The sequence below is a fragment of the Ciona intestinalis genome, unplaced genomic scaffold (genome assembly GCF_000224145.3).
Source record: "Ciona intestinalis unplaced genomic scaffold, KH HT000103.2, whole genome shotgun sequence".
Taxonomy (NCBI): domain Eukaryota; kingdom Metazoa; phylum Chordata; class Ascidiacea; order Phlebobranchia; family Cionidae; genus Ciona; species Ciona intestinalis.
The window spans coordinates 305,674-327,615 of NW_004190425.2; the positions used below are offsets into that span (position 1 = coordinate 305,674).

General features: G+C 34.5%; 2 protein-coding genes across 2 annotated transcripts in view; both read right to left on the reverse strand.

Annotated features, from left to right (window-relative positions):
• Positions 1–8,396, reverse strand: part of LOC100175925 — a gene marked incomplete in the record, with an annotated part of 9,492 nt that extends 1,096 nt beyond the window's left edge. Inside the window, 12 exon segments of the mRNA XM_018815819.2 lie at positions 1,413–1,520; positions 1,575–1,754; positions 2,367–2,512; positions 2,815–3,091; positions 3,173–3,423; positions 3,785–3,962; positions 4,138–4,511; positions 4,975–5,053; positions 6,458–6,515; positions 6,850–7,124; positions 7,191–7,370; positions 7,921–8,396. Coding sequence (XP_018671364.2) covers positions 1,413–1,520; positions 1,575–1,754; positions 2,367–2,512; positions 2,815–3,091; positions 3,173–3,423; positions 3,785–3,962; positions 4,138–4,511; positions 4,975–5,053; positions 6,458–6,515; positions 6,850–7,124; positions 7,191–7,370; positions 7,921–7,942 — 2,128 coding nt within the window.
• Positions 8,397–8,593: 197 nt separating this feature from the next.
• On the reverse strand, positions 8,594–21,673 carry LOC100178233 (poly [ADP-ribose] polymerase 14-like). Its single transcript, XM_018815794.2, has 27 exons — positions 21,177–21,673; positions 20,036–20,486; positions 19,816–19,966; positions 19,370–19,427; positions 18,721–18,881; positions 18,393–18,580; positions 18,204–18,335; positions 17,995–18,148; positions 17,487–17,616; positions 16,942–17,141; positions 16,508–16,757; positions 16,046–16,236; positions 15,703–15,877; positions 15,502–15,631; positions 15,163–15,364; positions 14,863–15,024; positions 14,321–14,422; positions 13,546–13,899; positions 13,116–13,266; positions 12,541–12,780; positions 12,160–12,395; positions 11,358–11,503; positions 10,451–10,646; positions 10,279–10,390; positions 10,071–10,207; positions 9,472–9,658; positions 8,594–9,319 (listed from the first exon to the last, which is right to left on the reverse strand). Exons 1-27 carry the CDS (start codon positions 21,325–21,327, stop codon positions 9,027–9,029), a joined length of 5,040 nt encoding a protein of 1,679 aa, XP_018671339.1. The 5' UTR covers positions 21,328–21,673; the 3' UTR covers positions 8,594–9,026.
• Between the last annotated feature and the right edge of the window lie 269 nt (positions 21,674–21,942).

A 21,942-nucleotide genomic window follows, 5' to 3' on the forward strand; every position in this document is an offset into this window, starting at 1 on the left:
TTCTATTGTAATAAAAATAACATAAATTTCCTTCTAAATGTAAGAAAACAAAAATTATAAAACAACGTCAAGACAGAAATGAATGTAAAAAACTACAGTGTTACGAAAAACTACAAAAACGCATTAAAACTATAGGTTAAAGGTTGGCCGTTCCACCTTATGCAATCTAAAATGGAAAATAAAAGCTTGTCTATGAAGGTATAGTAGGGTGGGGGGCAGACATTTACTTTTACCATAATAATATCCAAATATCCTGATAGTGTTTTAGACAATTAAAACGGTATATTGGAGTCGTGAAGATAAGGTTTTATAAATACTTCAATGTTTTTATTTACTGCTTAATCGGGCGAGAACATACAAGGAAAAGGTGTCCCCTATTCCACTCCCTACTATATTTTAATGTGTTGATATTTCGACTGAACGTATCTGCGATGCTTTTAATGAAAACAAAAAAAGAAAGGTTGCTTCGATCCAACAATCCACTTTATTCTAAGCAGCCATAATTGTACAGTTCGTATTATTATTCTGCCTGACTTACTTTAAATGCTTTCTTTGTTAACAAAAAACAGCCAATTAAAATTGCGGAAAACTGAAACTTCAACACGAAAGAGAAAAACGTTACAAAAACTGTCCCATTTAAACAAATATACCATATAACATGGCATACTACATTGGAGTAATATTGTCCATATTTTCATTTTGTTTTATCGTCAAATTTGGTAGTAAACTCAAAATATTTATAAAATATATAACCGTAGTCCAATAACGACTCTAAAACGACGTTGTTATTTGTTAAAAAAATGTTAAAACACGATTGGAAAATATGGGACATAATATATATTTCGATGGTATCCAATTTACCCCACAGTACTATAATCTACAACATAAACTTTGTTTCTCTCTCTTCGATCGGGGAACGAAACCGTTATAAAAAATGTTCTAAAATATGTCAGTACTTTGGTTTACCTCCGCCAACCGACGATAAGATTGTTGTTTGTCTTCCTGGAGTCGGTCTATTTGTTGCTGCAGCCTCTGTTGTGCTTGGGTGGATTTGCGTGCCTGGTGAATGAATGAATGAATGTAACTTGCTTTATCCTTGCGTGGCCGGAAAACGACAGTCGTTAAACACGAATGTTACGTTTCATACACCTTGTGCCACCTTAAGAGTTACTAAGTATGTTACTTTGCGGGTAATTGTATTTTGAGGGATTTCTTATGTGTGGCTGATAATTTGGTTAACCCATAAGTGACACTGGGTTGGAGCATTGCCGTTAAGTGTCTTGCCCAAGGACACATACGCCACACAATGGTAGCAGCATCGAGCCTTGAACCCATTACCTCTGGGTTACAGGCAGGCGCGCTAACCACTATACCACGGCGCCGGAATTGGTTTAGCTTACTTTGATGATTACACTTTTGGATGCAAGATTCTGATCTCTGAACAGTGTGGTGTTGGTGGCTGTTGCGACGACCGTACACAACTTCCAGTGGCTGTTTATTCCTACTAAGACTAGATGAATCTGAATACAAAGATTCCATAGTGAACTTAAAGAAAAAAAATAAAATATTCTTACCAAGACATAAAGAATACAGTTTGCCCCCTGCAGAGGAAAAGATGAAGGCCAACTCATTTACAATTGAATGGTTACTTGAGAGAATTCTGATGGAAGTGAGTATAGGTTTATACGTGGTCTCGAAAATTACCAATGCTTTGCTTATTGCATGTACAAAAACATTGAGTGGTCCATAAATTCCTGAAAAACACAATGCATTGAGGTTTGGGCAAGTCAGACAATAATAAAGTAATGCAGAAAACTTCACAAAATAAAAAAGCACAAGATTTGCATGAACATGAAATGTTGCAGTGGTTTATAATTAGTCTGGAGAAATGAAAAATGTGTGCAGCATTTTAATCCCTGTGGTTTATTTGTAGACCCATGAAAAGCATTCACATGTCACAAAGCAAAAGCACAATAAATTCAAAGTTTTTTGGCATGTCATGCGCTGTGACTCAGTGGTTAGGGCGCTTGCACCATAACTGAATGGTACCATGTTTGATATTGATGCCGATAATTTGCTGCCCTGCCACGCGACAATAAATAAAGTATCATTTATTTAAACAAGACCTAGAATTTCTGTGTACATGTATGTTCGACTGCGATATGGTTGGGCATGTGAAGGATAAGAGGACAAGACATAAGTTGTGAGCACTGCAGAAAGGGTGGTAACAGATGTAATGTCTGCTATTTTACATATTTTTTAAGCTTTACTTCTACTAAAATTGAATGTTTAGTTTAATTTAGCAAAAGCTCTTTTGTCTTTTTAATTTAAAAAATATATAATTCCAAAGACACATTGTTTCATACCAGTAGCTACAAGAGGCAGAGCAAGTGTCGTTGCTCGACATTGGTCAGATTCCTTTAAAACTGATAATAAGCCATCTTCAAGCAATTTGTAGGCTTCTTGTTTGTCTGAGTACGTTTTCCACTGTGGTACAACTACATGCAAAACTCTGTAAAAGTATAATATACAGGTTATTAAGTCACCAAAAAAATGAATAAATACCTCATTTATTTATCCTTACACGGTTAGGAAACGTAAAAAGATATAAGACGGTTGTTCTTTTTTATACTCATAGCTGTTACTACGTACAGAACTTTGTGGGTGTTTATATTTTATTCATAAAGTGGACAACTTAGACAACCCATTAGGGTTGATTGGCGTAGAACAACTACTACTAAGTTTCTTGCCCAATGAGACAAATGTCCACAATGATAGCGGCATCAAGAAATCATTCAAAACACCACTAATTACCTTTTGCACTGCAGACCTCCAGTTGCCTTGACAGAAATCACTTCACCAACGGTTAATGGTCGAAAATAACGAAGTTTTACAGCTTCTCGACAAAGTTGAATGAAGTCCGGACCCCCTTTTTGAAATATAGCTCCAGCGATCTCCGCCCTCATAATATGTGGGTTTGAATCGCTGACAATTGCATCTACATCTTGAAGTGCTATGTTGCCATGACCAACTGATACACTAATGCCAACTTTAGTCATAAACTTGTAAACTTCAGTGTAATTATGAGTTTCTGAGAAAAGTGATTTTGATGTAGTTGCTTTTACACATGATATAATTCTTATTCCAGCTATTTTAGTAATACATACATTACCTCTTAAAGTTTTTTTGTCATCTGAAAGCATGATAACTTGTTCTTTGATTCCCAAACCCGTTTTGTCAGTTTCCACAACACTAATTGTCCTTTTATTAACTGGCTTCATTTGCACCGTTGCATCTTGGTCTAACATTTGAAATTCTTTAATAGCTTTAGAAATTTTGTCGCTGCTTCCAGAAAGGATGAAGTCAATGTATAAATTATCTTGATCAGCTACCCTTGTTTTGATCTTGATTTGGTGCCTTTTACTGAATGAATGAATGTAACTTACTTTATCCTCACAAGGCCACAAAACGACAGACGGTATAACACAGAACACCTCGCGCCAGTTTACAAGTTATCAAGTATGTTGCTTTGTGGGTGATTTTTTTTTATGTTTGGCTGATAAATTGTACAATCCATTAGTGACCACTGGGTTGGAGCAATTGCCATTAATTGTCTTGCCCAAGGACACATACGCCGAAAATGATAGCAACGACAAGCCTTGAACCCTTACCTCTGGGTTAGAGGCAGACGCGCTAACCCACTTTGCTACAGCGCCGGACTGCAACATCATGTATAGCCTATTATATACAGTGAAACATGCAATGCTATATTACAAATATTTACCATATCTCCTTAATATCTTTGGCCCTGTAGAGTTCTATGTTGGTATATACATCTTTGTTCATGGTAATGGTGTCAGTGTATTCTTTTCCCAAAACTTCATGCAACTTTAATGACCTGGGTTTATCACTCAGATTTTGTGGTTCATGTTTTGCTTGTTTCACTGAGCTGGATTCATCATCTTATGACATATAAGTTATTTTTTGGTACACTAATGTTAACCAATGGCTATTTCTTGTTATAATGTTATTAGCTAACACATCTTTCACAGGAAAGAAGGTGCAGATAATATCTTTATTTAACACACTTCCAAGCCATTGATTTGAAAAATTAAAAAAAAATTGCATGAAACACACCTTTGACAGTAGACAGAACCTGAACATCAACATGTTGACCGAAGTTTGATTTTGTGATTGGTTGACTTGACTTGAGTAGTTGTCTGTGACAATGATCCAACAAAGAATCATCTGTTCCCATTATAACCACCAAGCATGGTGCATTGTAATAAAAAGCACAGTGAGCTGTTCTGCATGAATTATTCAATGATTTTATTTGACTCTTAATAATTTCTGAACTTTCAGGGACATTCAAAAATTGATGTACAGTTTTATTGTTCGCTTCATTATGTAGAGATTGAAATTCCTGCATGAACCCCACCACATTTTCTTTTGGTAAGTTGATTTTTTGAACTCTTTTATCAGAAGAAACATCATGGACTTCATACTTTACCCTGGAGTAACATATTTATATTATGTTTCTTAGTAAAAATGACTTAAAAAATTTATTTGATTTTGTTATTTGTTGTGTGTCAGCATGAAAACATGAAGTATGCTACATTTACGGTTGTTTAAGGTCAGATGTTTGGAGAGTGGTATGCAGAAACTGTAACTTTGATCAATGATTAAGTTTTCTTGTCATAGCAACGACTTAACCGGTTTGCAGAAAGTATAGTTAAAGTTTTTTTGTTCATTGATTATAGCAAAGAAAACAAACAACGAAACTGGTCACTGAAGTTTCTGACGGCGTGGCGAATTGGTATTTTTCAAAGTAACTTGGTATAAAGTGTTTTTTTGGCAACTTTAGGTCACAATTCAAATACATTGAGCTGTCATAGTTCAAATAGACACTTTCTGCATACTAGCCTCAGTGTAAAACAAAACCTATATGCGAGTTAATTTTTGTTTAGTAGTTACCAAATACATGGCAGTTGTTGGGATGTTTGCCAAAATCTTACAACCTCAACTTCATATTTATTCAATATCATGACCACATCTGTAAAATCAATAATCAAACAAGGAGTAAAAAAAAATATTTTCGTTAATTTATTTATATTTATATACAGATTTAATTTAATCGGGAATGGTAAGGTTATGGAAAATATGATGATGCAATACTTCTTCGCGTATTTTGAAAGTTAATTTTCGACATGAACATTTTTCGCAAAATAAATTATACAGTGAGTATCAGGGATATCCAGTTTTTGACATTATACCTACAGTATGTTTTTGTATGAGAGTTAGCTAAAATTTCAATTGATAAATAATTTGCAACAAATTGGTTACTGCTTTAATATATTTTGCACAGGCGACTTTTCATAACTTATCTCCGAGTACATGTGACTGAATTTCTAATATATTTTCTATACACTTTTTTATATAAGTTTTGCAATAAATACCTTTAACTTGCAATGTGTGGTAATTTGGGAACCAAAGTTTTAGGCTTTTTAGATGCCATCCACCCTTCAAAATTTAGGGTAACAGGTATTGTTTAGCAACTTCATCCTACACTACACACTGTACTTCGAACCTTGTTGCACGGGAGGTAGGTCAACGGGGTCATCCACAGAATAAGGTATGTTTGCTGATATTTACATACTTAACTGAACACAGACTGAATTACCGATATTATGAAACAAAGATAACAGGTGATTGCAACATGGTGGTAATAAACGCCGCCAAGTCAATTAATATGTTTATTTTTCATGTGTATCAGTTTTGGTAAATATTTAATCTTCAGTGCAATTAAACCAAGAGCTTGAACTGCATTAAATTTCACAATAATAATTTGCGCAATACAATAGAGCATAGCTCTAATGAAAGGACATGAAAACAACTACAATGTCATTTTAAAAGTTACTGCGTAAACATGTATTATACAAAAAAATAGTTTTCTGTATTATTGCCTGAATAAACACCCTAGTATATATTTCAACCTGTTTGGTGTATGGCTTTATCGGTGCCAGTAACATTATTTCATTTTAATAAGGGATTGGAGCGCTTATTAATCTTTTTTTAACTATTTTTGCGCTGTGAAGTAAATATAATCAAAAGGCACTGCTGGTTACTGCTCTGTTTGTTGTGTTTCCTGACGTGTAAAAATTACTTGGCTTGTAAGCTATATGATCATTTAGACAATTTTATACACTTTGATTTATAAGTCTATGCTCTGGTATAAATATTGGCAATCAATTAATTAGGGATAAATGTATTTTGGAACGTGCCGCTTTGGATCAAACAGGAAACAGTTGTTCATTATAGAAAAATATGCGGTTTTAAGTCGGATCAATATTTCTAAAATTCATGAGTATAGCCTATGGAACTGTTCGAGAAAAAGGAAATATAAGCTTGGTTAATAACGTGCTCAATAAATCTTTGTTTATAGAGCTGCAATACTGACCTTCGTTCGCTTGCGAATAAATTAGATCTGGCCTCCGCTGATAATGCTTGAAATCTCCCTATAAAGATAGCTGATGTGCTTAAGAAGTGGGGTGGGGTAAGACGCGACATGTTTCTAATCGCTTTTATTGTTTATTTGGTAGTAAACAAAAAAAACATTTTCACTAATATATGAACGTGGCCCCGCGGCACTGAAAAACGTTGTTATTGTTTAAAACGCGATCAGGAAGCATTTATGGGATTTAGCTGCTAACAGTATCCCATTTTGCCCCACAGAACCATATTTTTACATTAGCTAATGAAGTAGAAAGTAGTCAAAAGGTACACCTTGTTTTGGTTATCTTATATGTGCTAACAGAGACTAAACCACACAATATGCTAAAACGTGCTTACCAGATTTCTGTTTGTCGCAGTGTTGGGAACGTCATTTTCGGGTTGCATTGCTGACGTATGTGTATAGGTCGACTTGTCGCATTCCGGACTTTTATTTGTCGAATGTATATTAGGGCGACCGGGTGGATCTGTTACAAGGTCTTGGGTGGGAATGGGTGAAGAAAGATAAGGGTCGGGTTTTGGCGGAATTGTGGGGGTTGATTTTTCAAAGGTGATATTGTGTTCCACTCCACCGAAACTATACTGTAGAGTTTTGTGAATTATATCATTCGACTCTGGGAAACAACGCAGTTTAAGAGGCGCTATACACAAATGCATGTATTACACACACAGATACACACCTTGTTGATTTGTCAGCGATAAGTTAAGTGCATTAATTTCATAGGCTTTGGACAAACTTTCAAAAGACTTCACTTCGCTTTTCAGCCAAATTTGAAACTTATGCAAGCTAATGCCGGTAGGAACACCTCTTACGAGGACGCTATAACCCATTCCACAGTCTTCAAAACAAACATCAGATTCTAGTAAGATGGGGTAAGGTGAGAAATGGGGTAAAATGGAATATTTTTTAAAATCGTCTTTTATGGGTATTCATTTGATAGGAGATGAAAATAAATGTTTAGTATTATTTAAAAGTATTTTCACAGTCAAATAAACTGCGTGACAAACGCAATAGTTGTTGTTAAGTAACAAAATTGGGAGATAAACGAATATAATATTTTTCAATGAATGAAAAAGGCATAATAGTAAGATGCTTATTTTAAATCAAAAATAATTTTTTGAAAACTAAATGGTTTACACAATAACCTTCACCTAAAACTGCATTGTCGTCTTTTGTATAGACACTCGGTCGATATCATGCCCCTTCTGTGTCTATAGTTTCGCTACCACTCCGCCTGCTATCTGAACTTGCAATTACTTTTGTGTGAGGTTGTGGCCTATGCCCTACGTCAATTGGTTTTATCAAAAAAAAACTCACTGTCAGCACAAAGAATGGTGGTATCCACCGAATATTTCAACCCCTCCGCGTTATCGAGGTAAGTAAATATTTCACTGCACAATACCACTTACCGAATGTTTGCTCAAAGAACATCAAATACACGCAAATATATGTTAATAAAATAACACAATTGAAGAGTATAATTGCGCGTTGACATTACATACGTCGGTGTCATGTACAACTTGATCCCGGATGTTGGTCCGCGCTTGCGCAGTAAGTCGTGCTAAATATTGTTCAAGACTGGTGAAATAAGGTCCGGTACCGTCAAAATACACTTTTGTACCATTTAATTTTATCATCTGCAGAGTCTATTTTGCAAAAAAAGATAGCGCATTGCTATTTGCGAAAAAAAGATAGAGCAAAGACAAGGATCAGACTTACACATTTACCTAATATCGAAAACTACAGTTTCAACGTGTAAACCTGGGACGTTTTCAACGGAGAGTTGTATAGAATTCCAAGGTCGCAGAATAACGTCATATCATATCATTTCATGTTATATCACTCTTTTGTTTATACCAACGTTTATCTTAACACTTATTTTAGATTGGAATAAACAACAGTTCGGATTACCTTACCAGTAAGGGCCATCCCTATTTAGCTAAAGATTGGATCTCCACTATGATTTTCTACCGGTTAGAGCGTTTTTTTCCCTTATTTTATCCTATTATTAAAAGTTTTTTTTTTAATTTTCTAAAGATTTAAATATTCTAATGAATTACTGTAAATATTGTACGCATAAAATTTATCTCGGGGATTCTTTATTGGAAGGTTTTCTAAACTATTAAAAAATTGGAGAATAAGCAAACAGTTTCTTTGAAATTAAAAATGTTTTGTCGCTTAAGGTAGGCTATTTTATGTTGTGTAACATTTAAACCTACTATAAGAAATTTAAATGAATTGCTAATATTTGAATGTAAACCTAATGATAAAAGTAAAGGTGAAAACAAGTTTTTAATGAACAAATGTATCTTACTTAAAGCAAATATATATTTTTATGAACACAGATCAGAATAGGAATTTACATGTCTAAATATATGGTAGCGCACGCATTATCAAATCGATTATATAAACAATTAAAGTAAGTTTTGTCATATTTTGTCCTAATTCGTATCATTTGGCAATAACATAAAAGTACCTAGTATAATTGCATAACAAGTGGAAACACATACACACATTAGGTGTAGGTCAATAGATAGTGTGGATATGCACAAGCATCCTTAAACACTACAAAGATCTCTGGTGACTGTGGGTTATCAACAACGCTGTGGTATGAATCAGTTTTGCTTGAGGGGTTTCTGACTGGGGGTGTGATCATGCTTTCATTTCCAGGTTTTGGTGCATATTCACCTGTTGCTACTTCAACAAGAAACATTCTTCGTACATTGTTATTATCAGGCATTGCAAAGTTTCTTTCGTGGCAATATGATGACTTTACGGCAAAATACATTCCTTTCCCAAACCTTATCCCTGTTATGTATAAGTCTTAGTATTGTGGCAATTAACTGCCTAAACTGTTTGGTTTGAATAAATCAAGAATACAAATGAAATTATTAAAAACAAATGAAATTATTAACATAAACTAGCTAACATCCAGATAATATTTTAACCCTGTTTCAAACCGTTTTCTCCAGCATAACTCCTGTTAAATCCCTCTCTGCAAATTTTTTCAGTAATATCACTAGTAGTTCCATGAAACAATTCCCTGGTTGGCGGGTAAGGAAGTCCGTTTGCCTTCAGTTCACTCATAACTTCATCTCTCTTTGATTGAAACTGCCCATACTGTGAACAGTTCTGTATTCTTAGCAACTGAAAAAATACAATAACCATAATAATAATAGCAATGTTTTTTTGATTACGGTAGCAAAGATTTAAAAATATTTTAAACAAAATGACAGGATTTAGCGACAAAACAACAGTTGTTAAAACACACCTAAAGTAAAAACCGACTTACATTTAATTGGAGAAAAATGTTTTACAATGTATTACAGGTGTATGTGTTTCACAAATGGTGTTTGTATTAATGTTATATTCTTTTCAAATAAGACTGTGTGTGTTTGAAAATAAAAGTCGTTGCTTACGGGTCTAGATACAAGTGTTGCACGTTGTAAGAACTTTAGAATCATAATCTTACAAAACTCTGCATTACTGAGAACTCCGGTATACTTGACAATGAGAAACTGTGGATTATATTTTCGTACCAAAAAAATTAACAACCTACTTGCTGCACTGCCTTTATTGGAGTCCCAGTGGTTATAAACTTTTGCTTGACATCCTTATATTCTTGACTGCTTTCGGAAACTTTTGGAGTTGCATAGTTTTTACCTCTTTTCATTGGTGCCCAAGTGTTTGGAAAATCTAAATTAATGTATTGGTTGGTACTTGAATATCAAACATAAATTTTAGCAGATTATGCAAGTAAAATGTACTTTTTTGAAGATCCTTTCTAAAAATCTGAATCGCAGAGTTGTTTAACTGACCCGTCTCTGAACTGAAGTCAATGGATAAGCCAGAAACAGTTAGTTTCCCATTATTGTCATTCTGTATGAACAAACAAATGTACATTGAAATTTGCAGTATATGCAGTATAACATGTCTTACTTTGAAAGATTTTTCCAGCTGCATGTTATGTCTTAATCCAAATTTTTCAAATGAATTGCTTCCCTGCAAACAATACAGCCACTGAACTTGCTCTCTTAGAGTTTCAGCTTGTGTAGATTCTCCCAGAATATTCTGGACATCAATGGAAGCTTTTCTTGAAAACTTGGCAACCCCACGTACTTCAACTATGCCTTTGCTGTCAGCAGGTGTAAGAACATTAGTAATTATAATTAAACAGTAGATTTTATAGTAAATAGTTTCTAAGATGTAAAATTTAGTGTTAAAAAATTTAAACAAAATAAAACTGTATGGACAAAACAGCATAAGAAATTATAGTTATAATAGCTAATACCAAGCTATTTTTTATATACTTTTATGATTTAGAAACAATGCTATTTTGGGGGATGCAGGAACCAGTTCAGCAGTCGTACCCATCTCAACATATAGACTTCATAACGCTATGGTGACAACACAGTTTTTTAATCAAACAAACAAGTGGCACCAGGCTGGGGACAAACGTCAGGACAGCAAGAGTATAAGAAAGCTCTTACTGCCCCTTCAACACATAAAATAGGAGGGCATTTCTAGCATAAAACACTTGTGCGAAAGCAGTAACAGGAAAGAACTTTTTACACTAAAAAAGTGGCATCTGTTCGCCAAACGAGCGGACTGGGCATATAGTTTCCTGTTTTGCAGAAAAAAAACACAAAATGTGTCATAAGCAGAGTTACGCCAGATGTAATAGGTGCGCAACACAGCTGTTTAATATTCAATCTTTATGCATTAAGTAAATTATGGATAAATTATTATATGAAATCTGTGCTTGATGCACACTCAACTGCTACACTATTATATAAATTTACAATTAAAACATTACAGCAATAACACTAGAGAAAGTTTCATTCACCTCTTGTTAATATTAACTTCCACATTTTTCTGATTCAACAAAATAATATCTTTTTCAAACTCAGCATCTAGTTTTAAAATACAGGGATTGGCAATGTTATTTACTTCTTCCTCTTTTCTTATCACGTCTTCTAACTTCCCTTTAGCCTAGAATTTTTTAAGTTCATAAATTAAAAAAGGAACTAAAGTTTATATAAAAAGACAAATAAGAGTACATAACACATTTAATTTCTCACTTTGCAACTAACTGAACTACTAATGTGCCCTGTAGTCATGTTTTGGAAGTCGGTTCGATCGAATATTTGATTGGTCGCATATTTAAGTGATATTGAGGTTATATTTTATGGGAAACACTGGCGCAAAAGATATTATAGAAAATTCCCGAAATGCATACAACAAAAGTACATGGTTCGATATTTCTGGTGCCTGGGGTTTTTGAAGTTAATTTTAGGAAATTTTAAATATATGTAACAAAGTTATATTAGACGTGTTATATTTGTATTTGTTATATGTGTTATATTTGGTTGTGTTAATGACTGTATTTAAAAGTAATCAAAGGCAGGAAACTTTTTAAAATCAAAAGGCTGTAGCACCAGAGGGCCATTTAAATAAAGAAATGCCCTATGAATATGGTGACCTAATGTAAAATTTAAAGACCTTTCCTTTACCATGTTGATTGCAAACATATCTACATTAATGGTTTGGGGTCAAAATATTAAGAGTTTATAAATCTTTTCACTAAGAAGAGTACCAAGTTCAAAGTTAATACTGACATACCATTATGTCTAGTCTTAGCCACTTACATGATCTACATCAGCTTGGGATAAACCACAAAAGTAGAAAGTAACAACCTCACTGCTAGTTGTTGAAGGAGCTACACTTGAATTTAAAAGTAAGTTACTTCTGAACTCTGCTACCATATTGTTTTGAAACACCACCACTTTTACATTTTTAACATGAACTGGGTTTTTCCGAGCAAATTTAATAATGCCCTGTTTAATTAATTTTGCACACTCCAGTGGTGGTTTTCCCATTGCACCTGCAGTGTGAAAGTTTTATGTTGGTTTTTAACACACAAAAAATATATATAGTACAATGTGGATATTATGCATATTTTTACAAACAAATATTACAATTATGAAATGCATATGATTAATGTAACTATGAAATTAAATTGTGCTTACCAGTGCCTAGTGCTGGAATAGCAACAGTAGATTTTCTCATTTCCTCAGCAATTTTTAGAGACTCTATCACCAACTGTTGGATACCAAGTTTACTGGTTGCACCATGGATAATAACATCACAAGGAAGGTTGCCACCATCTGTTACTCTGATGGTTGGACTTGCATACTTTCGCTTCATGTCATGGAACTGACGCTTTATCACAAAACCACCTTTTATAGCCATCGACTGGGAAAGTTTACCTGTATGTTGTAGTGTTCATGCTCATTGTTTATATTCATGCTATCATATATCATGAAGTATTTAATATCTATGTATTGTATTACATGATTGCATCATAATTCATAACCACGGGCTTAACTTGATGAGCTCGACTAACTATATACTATAACTAACTAAGAGTCCAAGTTCAGTCTTTCAATGTTGGAACTAGATAGTGGAACACTATATATGTAACAAAGCATATCAAACACTTTACAAATTTTAATTGTATTTACTTCTCATTTGTTGTATATTATCTCTCCATACCCACCCTTCTACTAATAATAGTGATAGTCATGCAGTACAGTTTACCTACCTGATTTCATTAGATCCATAGATGTGGTAACACTGTTTATGATCACATCATCATGTTGTTCTTCAATACTGCCACAACAAACTTCAACATTAAGATTTCCATAAATTTGAGAAACATTGCCGGAACTTTTGTTCAACTTCTGTTCAAATACCTAGATGTGAAATAAAATCATACAACATTATAAAATACTTTTTATGAATGAATGTATCTTGTTCTAAAGTGTTCTGCTTTACAAAATTCATCCCCGCATGTGGGTTACCACATATTATCTTGGTGGGTGATTATATATATAAATATATGTATATATAGTATATGGAAACCAATAACAATCCATGTTTGCAGCCATTAACTCATCTAAGGACACGTACGCACACAATGGTAGCAGTTTCAAGCCTTGAACCTAGATGCTATAAAAGAAAAATTGGTGTACCTTTGTAAGCTCAGGTTGTGAAGGGTGCACAACAATGTATATGTTCTGCAGAGATGAACTGCTGCCTATTGCATAAACTTCTTCTTGAATAACCTCTGCCAGTACATATGGTGGAATGTTGAAACCTCCACAACCAATAGGGGGAAATGCAATGCTTGTATGTCCATCTTTTGTTGCCATTTCTAAGCTCTTGGCCACAACTCGTTTCAGATGGGATCTGCTTGTGTTTTCATCACTGAAGTCCCAACCAGCAATCATTGCATGATATATGTTCTTGCAAGGCAAATCATAACCCTTTGTTGCCACCACTCCCCAAGTGCATTTCGATGCTGGTGGAATGGCATTGCACTCAACCTATACCAATAGTTTAATTATAGTAAACAGTTTATATGATAATAAAAATAAATAGGCCATGATAAGGGAAGATAAAACAAATAAATATATACAATTTAAAATGCAATTGAAACAATTTCTAACCAATGTGTGCATCATGTAAATGCCCTATTGTGTGAAATTAAAATGCGGGGCAATCTATATAAAACACCACTGAAATAAATAATTATTCAATATGCTTTTAGTAATAATAAGTGTTACAATGTGGATCTGGTGCTACGAAAATTTAACAGGAAAAATCAAGTCAATTGTATAATTCAATTGTATAATAAAAGACAGATATACTTCACCTAAATGGTAACGCCAGTCTGTTATTTAAATCGGATTGGTCTTGATTTTTGAGTGTACAGTATGTTTTTATAATTTACATCATAAGAAATACCTGAAGTTTCTTGCCAGCAGCATCACGAATGGCTCTGGAAAGAGCGGAACCATCAACACTGTTTACTGCAAAAGATGTTGTACTGTTCACTATTACATCGGCCTGGAAAATGTAACCAGAAAATAGGTAAATGTTCTTTAATACTATTTAGTTTATTCATAATTAAAACAGACATTTACTCAGGCATTACGAGGCAATGACAGTCGTTATACAACAGGGTTCTGTTTCATAGACCCCGTACCCGTTTACGAGGTCCACATATTAACTTTGCGAGTTCTTAAATTTTTTACTGTATGACTACTAATTTAAACAGCCCATTAATGACACTGGGTCGAAGCAATTTCCGGTAAGTTTTTGTCGAAGTACACATACACAATGGTAGCTTCATGCTTGTGAATATATGGGGTAGCGTAAAACATTATTTTCTATATTTTAGCATTTTTATTTATTTGGTGATTACGATGAGTTGAAACAAAACACGAATTACATGGAATATAACTAAATCATAACTGAGGTTTTAAGTTGTAATTGTTTCTACTTACTTTTTGCTGAGTGATGTCTTTCACTATTACGGTGATTTGTTGTATGGTACATTGGTTCGATGCTTGGTTTGTGGGTTGTGTAATTGAAGACACACAGACTCTAAGTACCTCGTTGTGGAAACATTTTAAAACATTGTCCCTGTTAAGTTCCACCAAGTGCACCTTGGTAACAAGTTAAATAAATGTAAATTATTTATCAGCACTTGCCCAAGAAAACACAGAACTGCAATCAAGCTAATATCGGACCAGCGCTAAATATTTTTTCATAAACTGTTCGATATTAATTCATTATATTAATACCTCTTCAATGGATGAATTGTTAAGTCTCAGGTATGAAGTTATTTCGTGAACCATTATTGAGATACAATCTTCAGGTTTGCCCCCACCTTGACCACAGCATAGTGCAGGGAATGCAATAGATTTTGCTTGTTGCTGATTTGCCATTTGCATTGCTTTACGCACACAGCACTTTAGTACGTCTTGTGACCCTTGAAGTGCCCAACTAAACAAACACACAAATTATACAATCAGTTACAAAACTCTGGCGGAGAAGTTTTTATGTTATTTACTATTCGGTTATTTGTTTATGTATTAATCTATTAGGAACAAATTAGTTTTAAAATATAACTGAAATACAACCTGACAGGAACAACGGCATGAATAATACTCTTGCAGTTTGTAATACTGCCAGGTCCAGAGATCACCACTTCTCCACCTGTGCCTAGAAAGTTTTTGCCAACTTGCATAGTTTTAACAATTCCTTTTCCACCTATTGGAAAGATTTTAAATCAATAACATATTGGAAGTTTAGAAACTCTTTAAATCTATAGTTTTTTATACCTTTTTTTGCTATAGCACCTGCAACACCTTGTGTACTCAGGGACAAGCTACTGCTGATGGGAACCACTATGACGTCACACTGATGTTGTGTCAGATCAGCTTTAATTGAACTGATTGTAACATTGGTGCCAGAAATAACCATTTTTGTTGAAGAATTTGTGCCTTGTGCACCTGCCTGTATAAAACTAGTTTTTTAAACCTCTTTAAAAATAAAGTGTAGTTAAACAAACTGTTCTTTGTGATATCTATGTAATACCTACACCTGAATTATGTAGGATTAAAGGATTGGGCAAATAACAATCTATGTTAACTAAGTTTCTTTGTAAATAAGGTTAGAAATCACCATTGCACATTGAGCTTGTATTGCAATATCATCATGGTCCATTAACACAAGGCAATTTGTTTGAGCTTGAACTTGTTTAATTAAATGTGCGTTTTCTGGTGCTCGAAAGAAGTCTGGAAATCCACGATTACGGACTTGCCACCCGTGTGGTTGAACGTAGGTCGACACTCTGTTATGAATCCAGGCTTCAGCTGAACAAACCATATTTGGTAATGATTAGAAACATAAGAGTTTTTATTTTACAAAATAGTGAAAATAGTAAAAATACAGTAGCGCTCTTTGGTGTTCCACATGTAACGCGCTGTAATGTGCGTTCTGCGCCCCAACTGCAGTTAATATTATTTATGTTGTTGTAACGCGCGTGTGTACTCCTGTGTGTGACGTGTTTGTCACGTGTTCGCCAGTTGGAATATGGTTTGATCACGTAAGGTTTACCAATAAATATAAGATACGCTACAATACCTTTTGTAACATCATACTTTGTACCAGCAACTGTAATACCCCCTCCATTGCTGTTGGTTATATCCCAGTTTACCATAGAAAGTTCTTTAGCAGCTTCTTTGTCTAATATTTTCAGAAAAGATGCCGCTCGGTATGAGCAGGGAACTGTATTGCACACTTTGATATTCTTTTCTAAGAAACTTAGAGCACATGTTCTCCCTTCTTCAATTTTTTCTTTCAATCCAGCAATAATAAGAAAGTTAGAAGTACCCTAAAGAAAAAATAACATTTATTTATTCAAAAAAATTGTTCTTGTAAAATATGTTTCACTAGCGAATTAAAAAAGATCTTTCATAGTTTAAGCAACAAGAACATCACCACGTTGGTACAACAAAATTGACAAACATTACTATATGTCTGGTTGCAACATCAGCAAAAATTGTTTGTCAACTCACAGGTTTTACATAGTAGCGATATTGCTTCTGAGTTAATGAAACTGTGAAACCTTTCCACAGGGGTGTAATCACTACATCATAAAACTGCTGTGGTAGAGGTTCTTGCTTGCTTGATAAAAGCTCTTTCAACACATCACTGCCTGACTCACACCCCGGAGGATAATACAGGTAGCAGGTAGTACCAACAGCTTGAAGGGAAGCTAAAAATAAAGCAATTTCAGTGAAAAAGAAATATGCATTTAATGAATTAAATGTTTAACACACAATTTTTGTGTAATATTACATAAGAAGGTCTTGAAATAGCTCAAGCCGAAGTTAATGAAAGAAATAAAATTGTGATAAAAGCTGACCCATTTAACCAAGGTTTAAAATCATTTCTGGTGTATTTTGTGTTTTAATCTTTCGTGCAGTTTAATAACACACGTTCAATAGGATTTGAAGTAAAAAAAGACTATGTATAAAATATTCAGGCCATTGAACAACATGTCCATCTTTCAGATAAATTTAGAAACTTGGATAAGTATATTTAAAACATAGATTATTACCTAATATTCCACGTTTTTTAAAATAATCTTGAATGGTTTGCTGTACCAAACCATAATCTTCACTTTTAAGGCAACCTAACAGAAATTGCTGCTCAAATGTCCCAAGAATAACGTTACATTCTTGCAACTCCTAAATGAATGTATGAATGAATGTAACTTACTTTATCCTCGCGTGACCGGAAAACGACAGTCGTTATAACACGGGTGTGCACCTCGCACCAGCTTACGAGTTACCAAGTATGTTACTTTGTGGATGATTATTTTTTGGGGGATTTTTATCTCTTTTTTATGTATGGCTGATAATTTGGACAACCCATTAGTGACCACTGGGTTGGAGCAATTGCCGTTAAGTTTCTTGACACATACGCCCATAATAATAGCAGCGACGAGCCTTGAACCCATTACCTCTGGGTTAGAGGCAGGCGCGCTAACCACTACGCCACGGCGCCGGACCAAAAATGTTAACATATAAAATTATAACTAGCTTAAACATAAAAAATAATTAAACCTTAATTGATTGATGAATGTAATTTTCAGCTCTTTTAACATCATCCATATGTCCATGCAGATGAACTGTCAATGTTGCTTTATCACAAAATATGGAAACCAAACTTTGAAATTTCTCTGTAACCTTCTGCATGCATCCACATTCTTCCCACTTCCTATGGTACGTTTCAATCTATCATTTATTTTTTAAAGACAGTGTATGGATCTTACCTATAATCTGTTAAGCTAAGCGTACAGACCAGTTGTTTTAATTCAAAGTTTAGCTCTTGAACAACCATTTTTACAACGTTTACTTCACCAGATATTTCAACTCGGAGTTGTGAAGGTGAAATCTGGGTAAACCTGCAATTAGGAAGTGTATATAATCATTTCTGTTTAAAACAAAACACATTTAGTAACCTTAAAAAGACCCTCACGCTTCCAGAACCGAGCTTAAAAGTGTTCAGATCACTGTTCACCCATTTCATCTGTTTTTTCTTTTGTTCTAACAAGTTTCGGTCCATTTCCACTTCCTTATGGGTATATTTTGATACAAGTGAACTTGCAATTTCATTACACGAATTTTCAAAATATGTTTGATCAGTTGCCTGAAAATAAATTTAAATATTTTATCTAAACATCGCTAAAATATCTTGAATTGGGTACATATTCATAACATAACAAATGCTCTTTTAGTCTCCATGCTTTAACAAAAAATTAATAAGCTTAATCATGTGTAATACTTTACCAATTTTGTTGTGATTCTTAGTTTGTATTGGTTCCCTGTTTTGATAAAATTGACCTGTGCCCCAGACAGTTTTATGGAATCACTTTTTTTGATGTATTCAATTACATCTGGATGAAGTTGGCATCCAATTTCAAAAAACTTGGTAGAGACAGGTGTTGGTCCTGTAGCCAAAATACATATTGCAGAAAAAACTGTATTTTAAAATGTGTTGGTTTATGGTTGCTGTTGAGATTTAGGCCTCTAATTAGCAAAATTATAGGAACTTGTAACTGGTGTACAATAGTGCTATAACATCATATGAAAAAGATGACTTAGAAGGAAATGAATCAAAGTATTAGAGGTATTCGTTTCAGTTGCCATCTGGAAAGACTTCATCAGGGAATGACCACATGTCAGAAATACAGTACATTCTATCATACTGGATGAGTTGAGAAAAGAATAATAGAAGTAAGTGAGATTTTTTACTTTGTTATTGTGCAATTGAGTAAACACATTTAAAACACAGTGATGTACACGGTGGGTTGTTTGTAGCAGGTTGATCAGTTTTATTTGCGACACTAATGTAATTAAACGGTTGGTAAAACATTGGTCAATTTTCTGAATACCGTTTAATCATTTACTCGCAGCAGGCCGAGATAACACCACTAACCTTCAACCGGTTCCATATAAATTTGACCTGGGCGGATATTTAAAGTCCCAACATCTCCCTAAGAAAATGAAAATTGTTGTAAAAACTAAAAATGTTGGATAACTGCATATGCACTTTTAGGATCGCACATAAATTTTAATTTTGGAACAAGTTATTTTAAATTATTGATGCTACTGTTCGAACTAGTCTAAATTAACAGCCATACAGAAAAAAAGAAAAAAATCAAAAATAATCACTCAGCAAAACAAGCGGTAATTCGTTAGTGGACCTGAGGTGTATGAAAAAGAATAACCATGTTGCCTATAAAGACTGTCGTTGCCCACCATGCTACAATAAATAGGTTACATACATTCATCAACAACCAATACAAGAAAATCTTTAAAGCATCGCAGAACTGGCTCTTATATTTTGATATATAGCACTTATAATATAAATCTAACAGATACCTGTTCAGCATTTCCATACATCCCAGCATTAGAGGTGCTTTGGATTGCATCCATTGATTGTGATTCTGGATTTGTATAATCTACAGGGTCGTCTTGATCAGTTTTCTTTGGTTGCGGTGAAAATAACTTTTTTTTCACAAAATGTACAGGCCTACAATAAAAAAAGAATGTTTGTAGATTGGAGAAATAGATTCAAAGAGCAAAATAAACTAGTGCATACCCTTTCCCTTTTTTTATAGGATTGGGAACACCTGATACAGCCTTGGATTTCGTTCCTTCATTCGTGGCAGGTGGGTTGCTTTTGCTTATAGGTTTAGGTGGAATTGAAGGGCGTGGTGACAGCAGAGGGCTTGGCTTAGGGAAGTCGATTGGTATATGTGCGCGAGAAGGAATTGGTGGACTTGTTGGAAAGTCATGAGCAGAAATAGATGCAACATTCACAACAGGTTTTGGTGGAATCGTTGGAGCAGAAATGGGTGGGAAATTCACAATAGGTTTTGGTGGAATCGTTGGAGTTCTAGGGCGAACATTTTCGTATGAGTCTCTGGTAACTGGTTTTGAAAGTGCTTTAACTCTTTCTTTAACGCTGGGGTGATCATTTTCAAAGGTGATATTGTGTTTCACTCCACCAAAACTATACTGTAGAGTTTTGTGAATTATATTATCCGACTCTGGAAATATAAAGAAATTAAGCCAAAACTTTGGATTGCCAAATTAGTTTTCATACACATGTTCATTTGCTAGGATGGGAAAAATGGTTAAATATTATTTTGTATTAATTAAATGTGTTTTTGTGTTAATTGAATATAATAATAAATTCATTTATTAATCAAAATAAACAAGAATTTTGAAGTGTCCCATATTGCCCCGTTTTAATATATTTCTTTGAAATGAATAAGGGAATGTAGCTTTCTTTACGTTGCGCGGTCGGAAAACGACTGTCGTTATAACCGGTGTTCTGTTTCATACACCTTGTGCCAGCTTACCAGTTACCACGTATGTAAAATGTTATTTTGAAATCGGTGCCGCTGGGGTCTAGTTAGTACACGCTAACCAACTGCGCCACGGCACCGTTTGCTGTTAATTACTAAACGTAAGAAAGTCAGCGGTACACTCAGGAGAGATTACGAAACCAGTATTCATAACTACATTTTTCTCATGCATTACACGGCCGCGAACCTGCCCCCGCCACCTTTTTTCATATTCCCGCCTGAGTGCGCCACTGATGATATTATAGATTCACCGGATCTACCCAAAACCGTCACTTATTTTAATATTCCATAAATTTTTGGACAACATATAGTTTATACTAATAGTCCCAACTTTCCCATCCAACTATATATATAAATATTATTACAAACCTTGCTGGTCGGTCAGAGATAATTTAAAAGAATTGCCATCATCGGTTCTTGATAAACTTTCAAACGACTTCACTTCGATTTTCAGCCAAATTTGAAACTTATGCAAGCTAATGCCGGACGGAACACCTCTTACGAGGACGCTATAACCCATTCCACAGTCTTCAAAACAAACGTCCGAATTGTTCTTTTTTCGTAATTCAAAACACAACTGAAATATTTCAACAAACAGGCTACTGAAAATTTAGGTATACGACTATGAAGTTGATTAAACGCGGAAAACTTTGACGAATAAACCTAATACGTAACACCTTGAATAACGCTGTGGCAAAATAGTTAGCACGCCTGCCTGTAACCCATAGGTAATGGGTTCAAGCCTCGTCACTGCTACCATTGTGCATTTTTTTTGTCTTTGATCACAAAACTTTCAACTGCAAGTGCTCCGACCCAGTGGTCACTAATGCGTTGTTCAAATTATCAGCCATATATAAAAAAAGAAAAAAATCCAAAAGAAATTAATAATCACTCACTAAGTAACATACATGATAACACGTAAGCTGACGCGGGGTGTATGAATACCCGTGTTAGAAAGACTTTTTTCCGGCCACGCAAGGAAAAAGGTAAAATTATTTTTTTATTTTAATCTTGGACTAAAGTTTTATTGGTCATCTCAATTTCTGATGCGTAAGTATTCTGTGCCTAACGTTTAGTACAAAACTGTGGTTCGTTCCATAAGCTATTTCTAGATGTTATCCGAACTTGCAGTAAA

What these genes read in the sequence shown, in the direction of transcription:
- LOC100178233 (XM_018815794.2), bottom strand. Translation starts at nt 21,327, where the DNA reads ATGGGTTATAGCGTCCTCGTAAGAGGTGTTCCGTCCGGCATTAGCTTG. An exon ending in CATGCCGTTGTTCCTGTCAG is followed by an intron (nt 15,365 to 15,501) that starts GTTGTATTTCAG and finishes GTGTTTGTTTAG; the next exon opens with TTGGGCACTTCAAGGGTCAC. An exon ending in GAGTTATGCTGGAGAAAACG is followed by an intron (nt 9,320 to 9,471) that starts GTTTGAAACAGG and finishes TATACATAACAG; the next exon opens with GGATAAGGTTTGGGAAAGGA.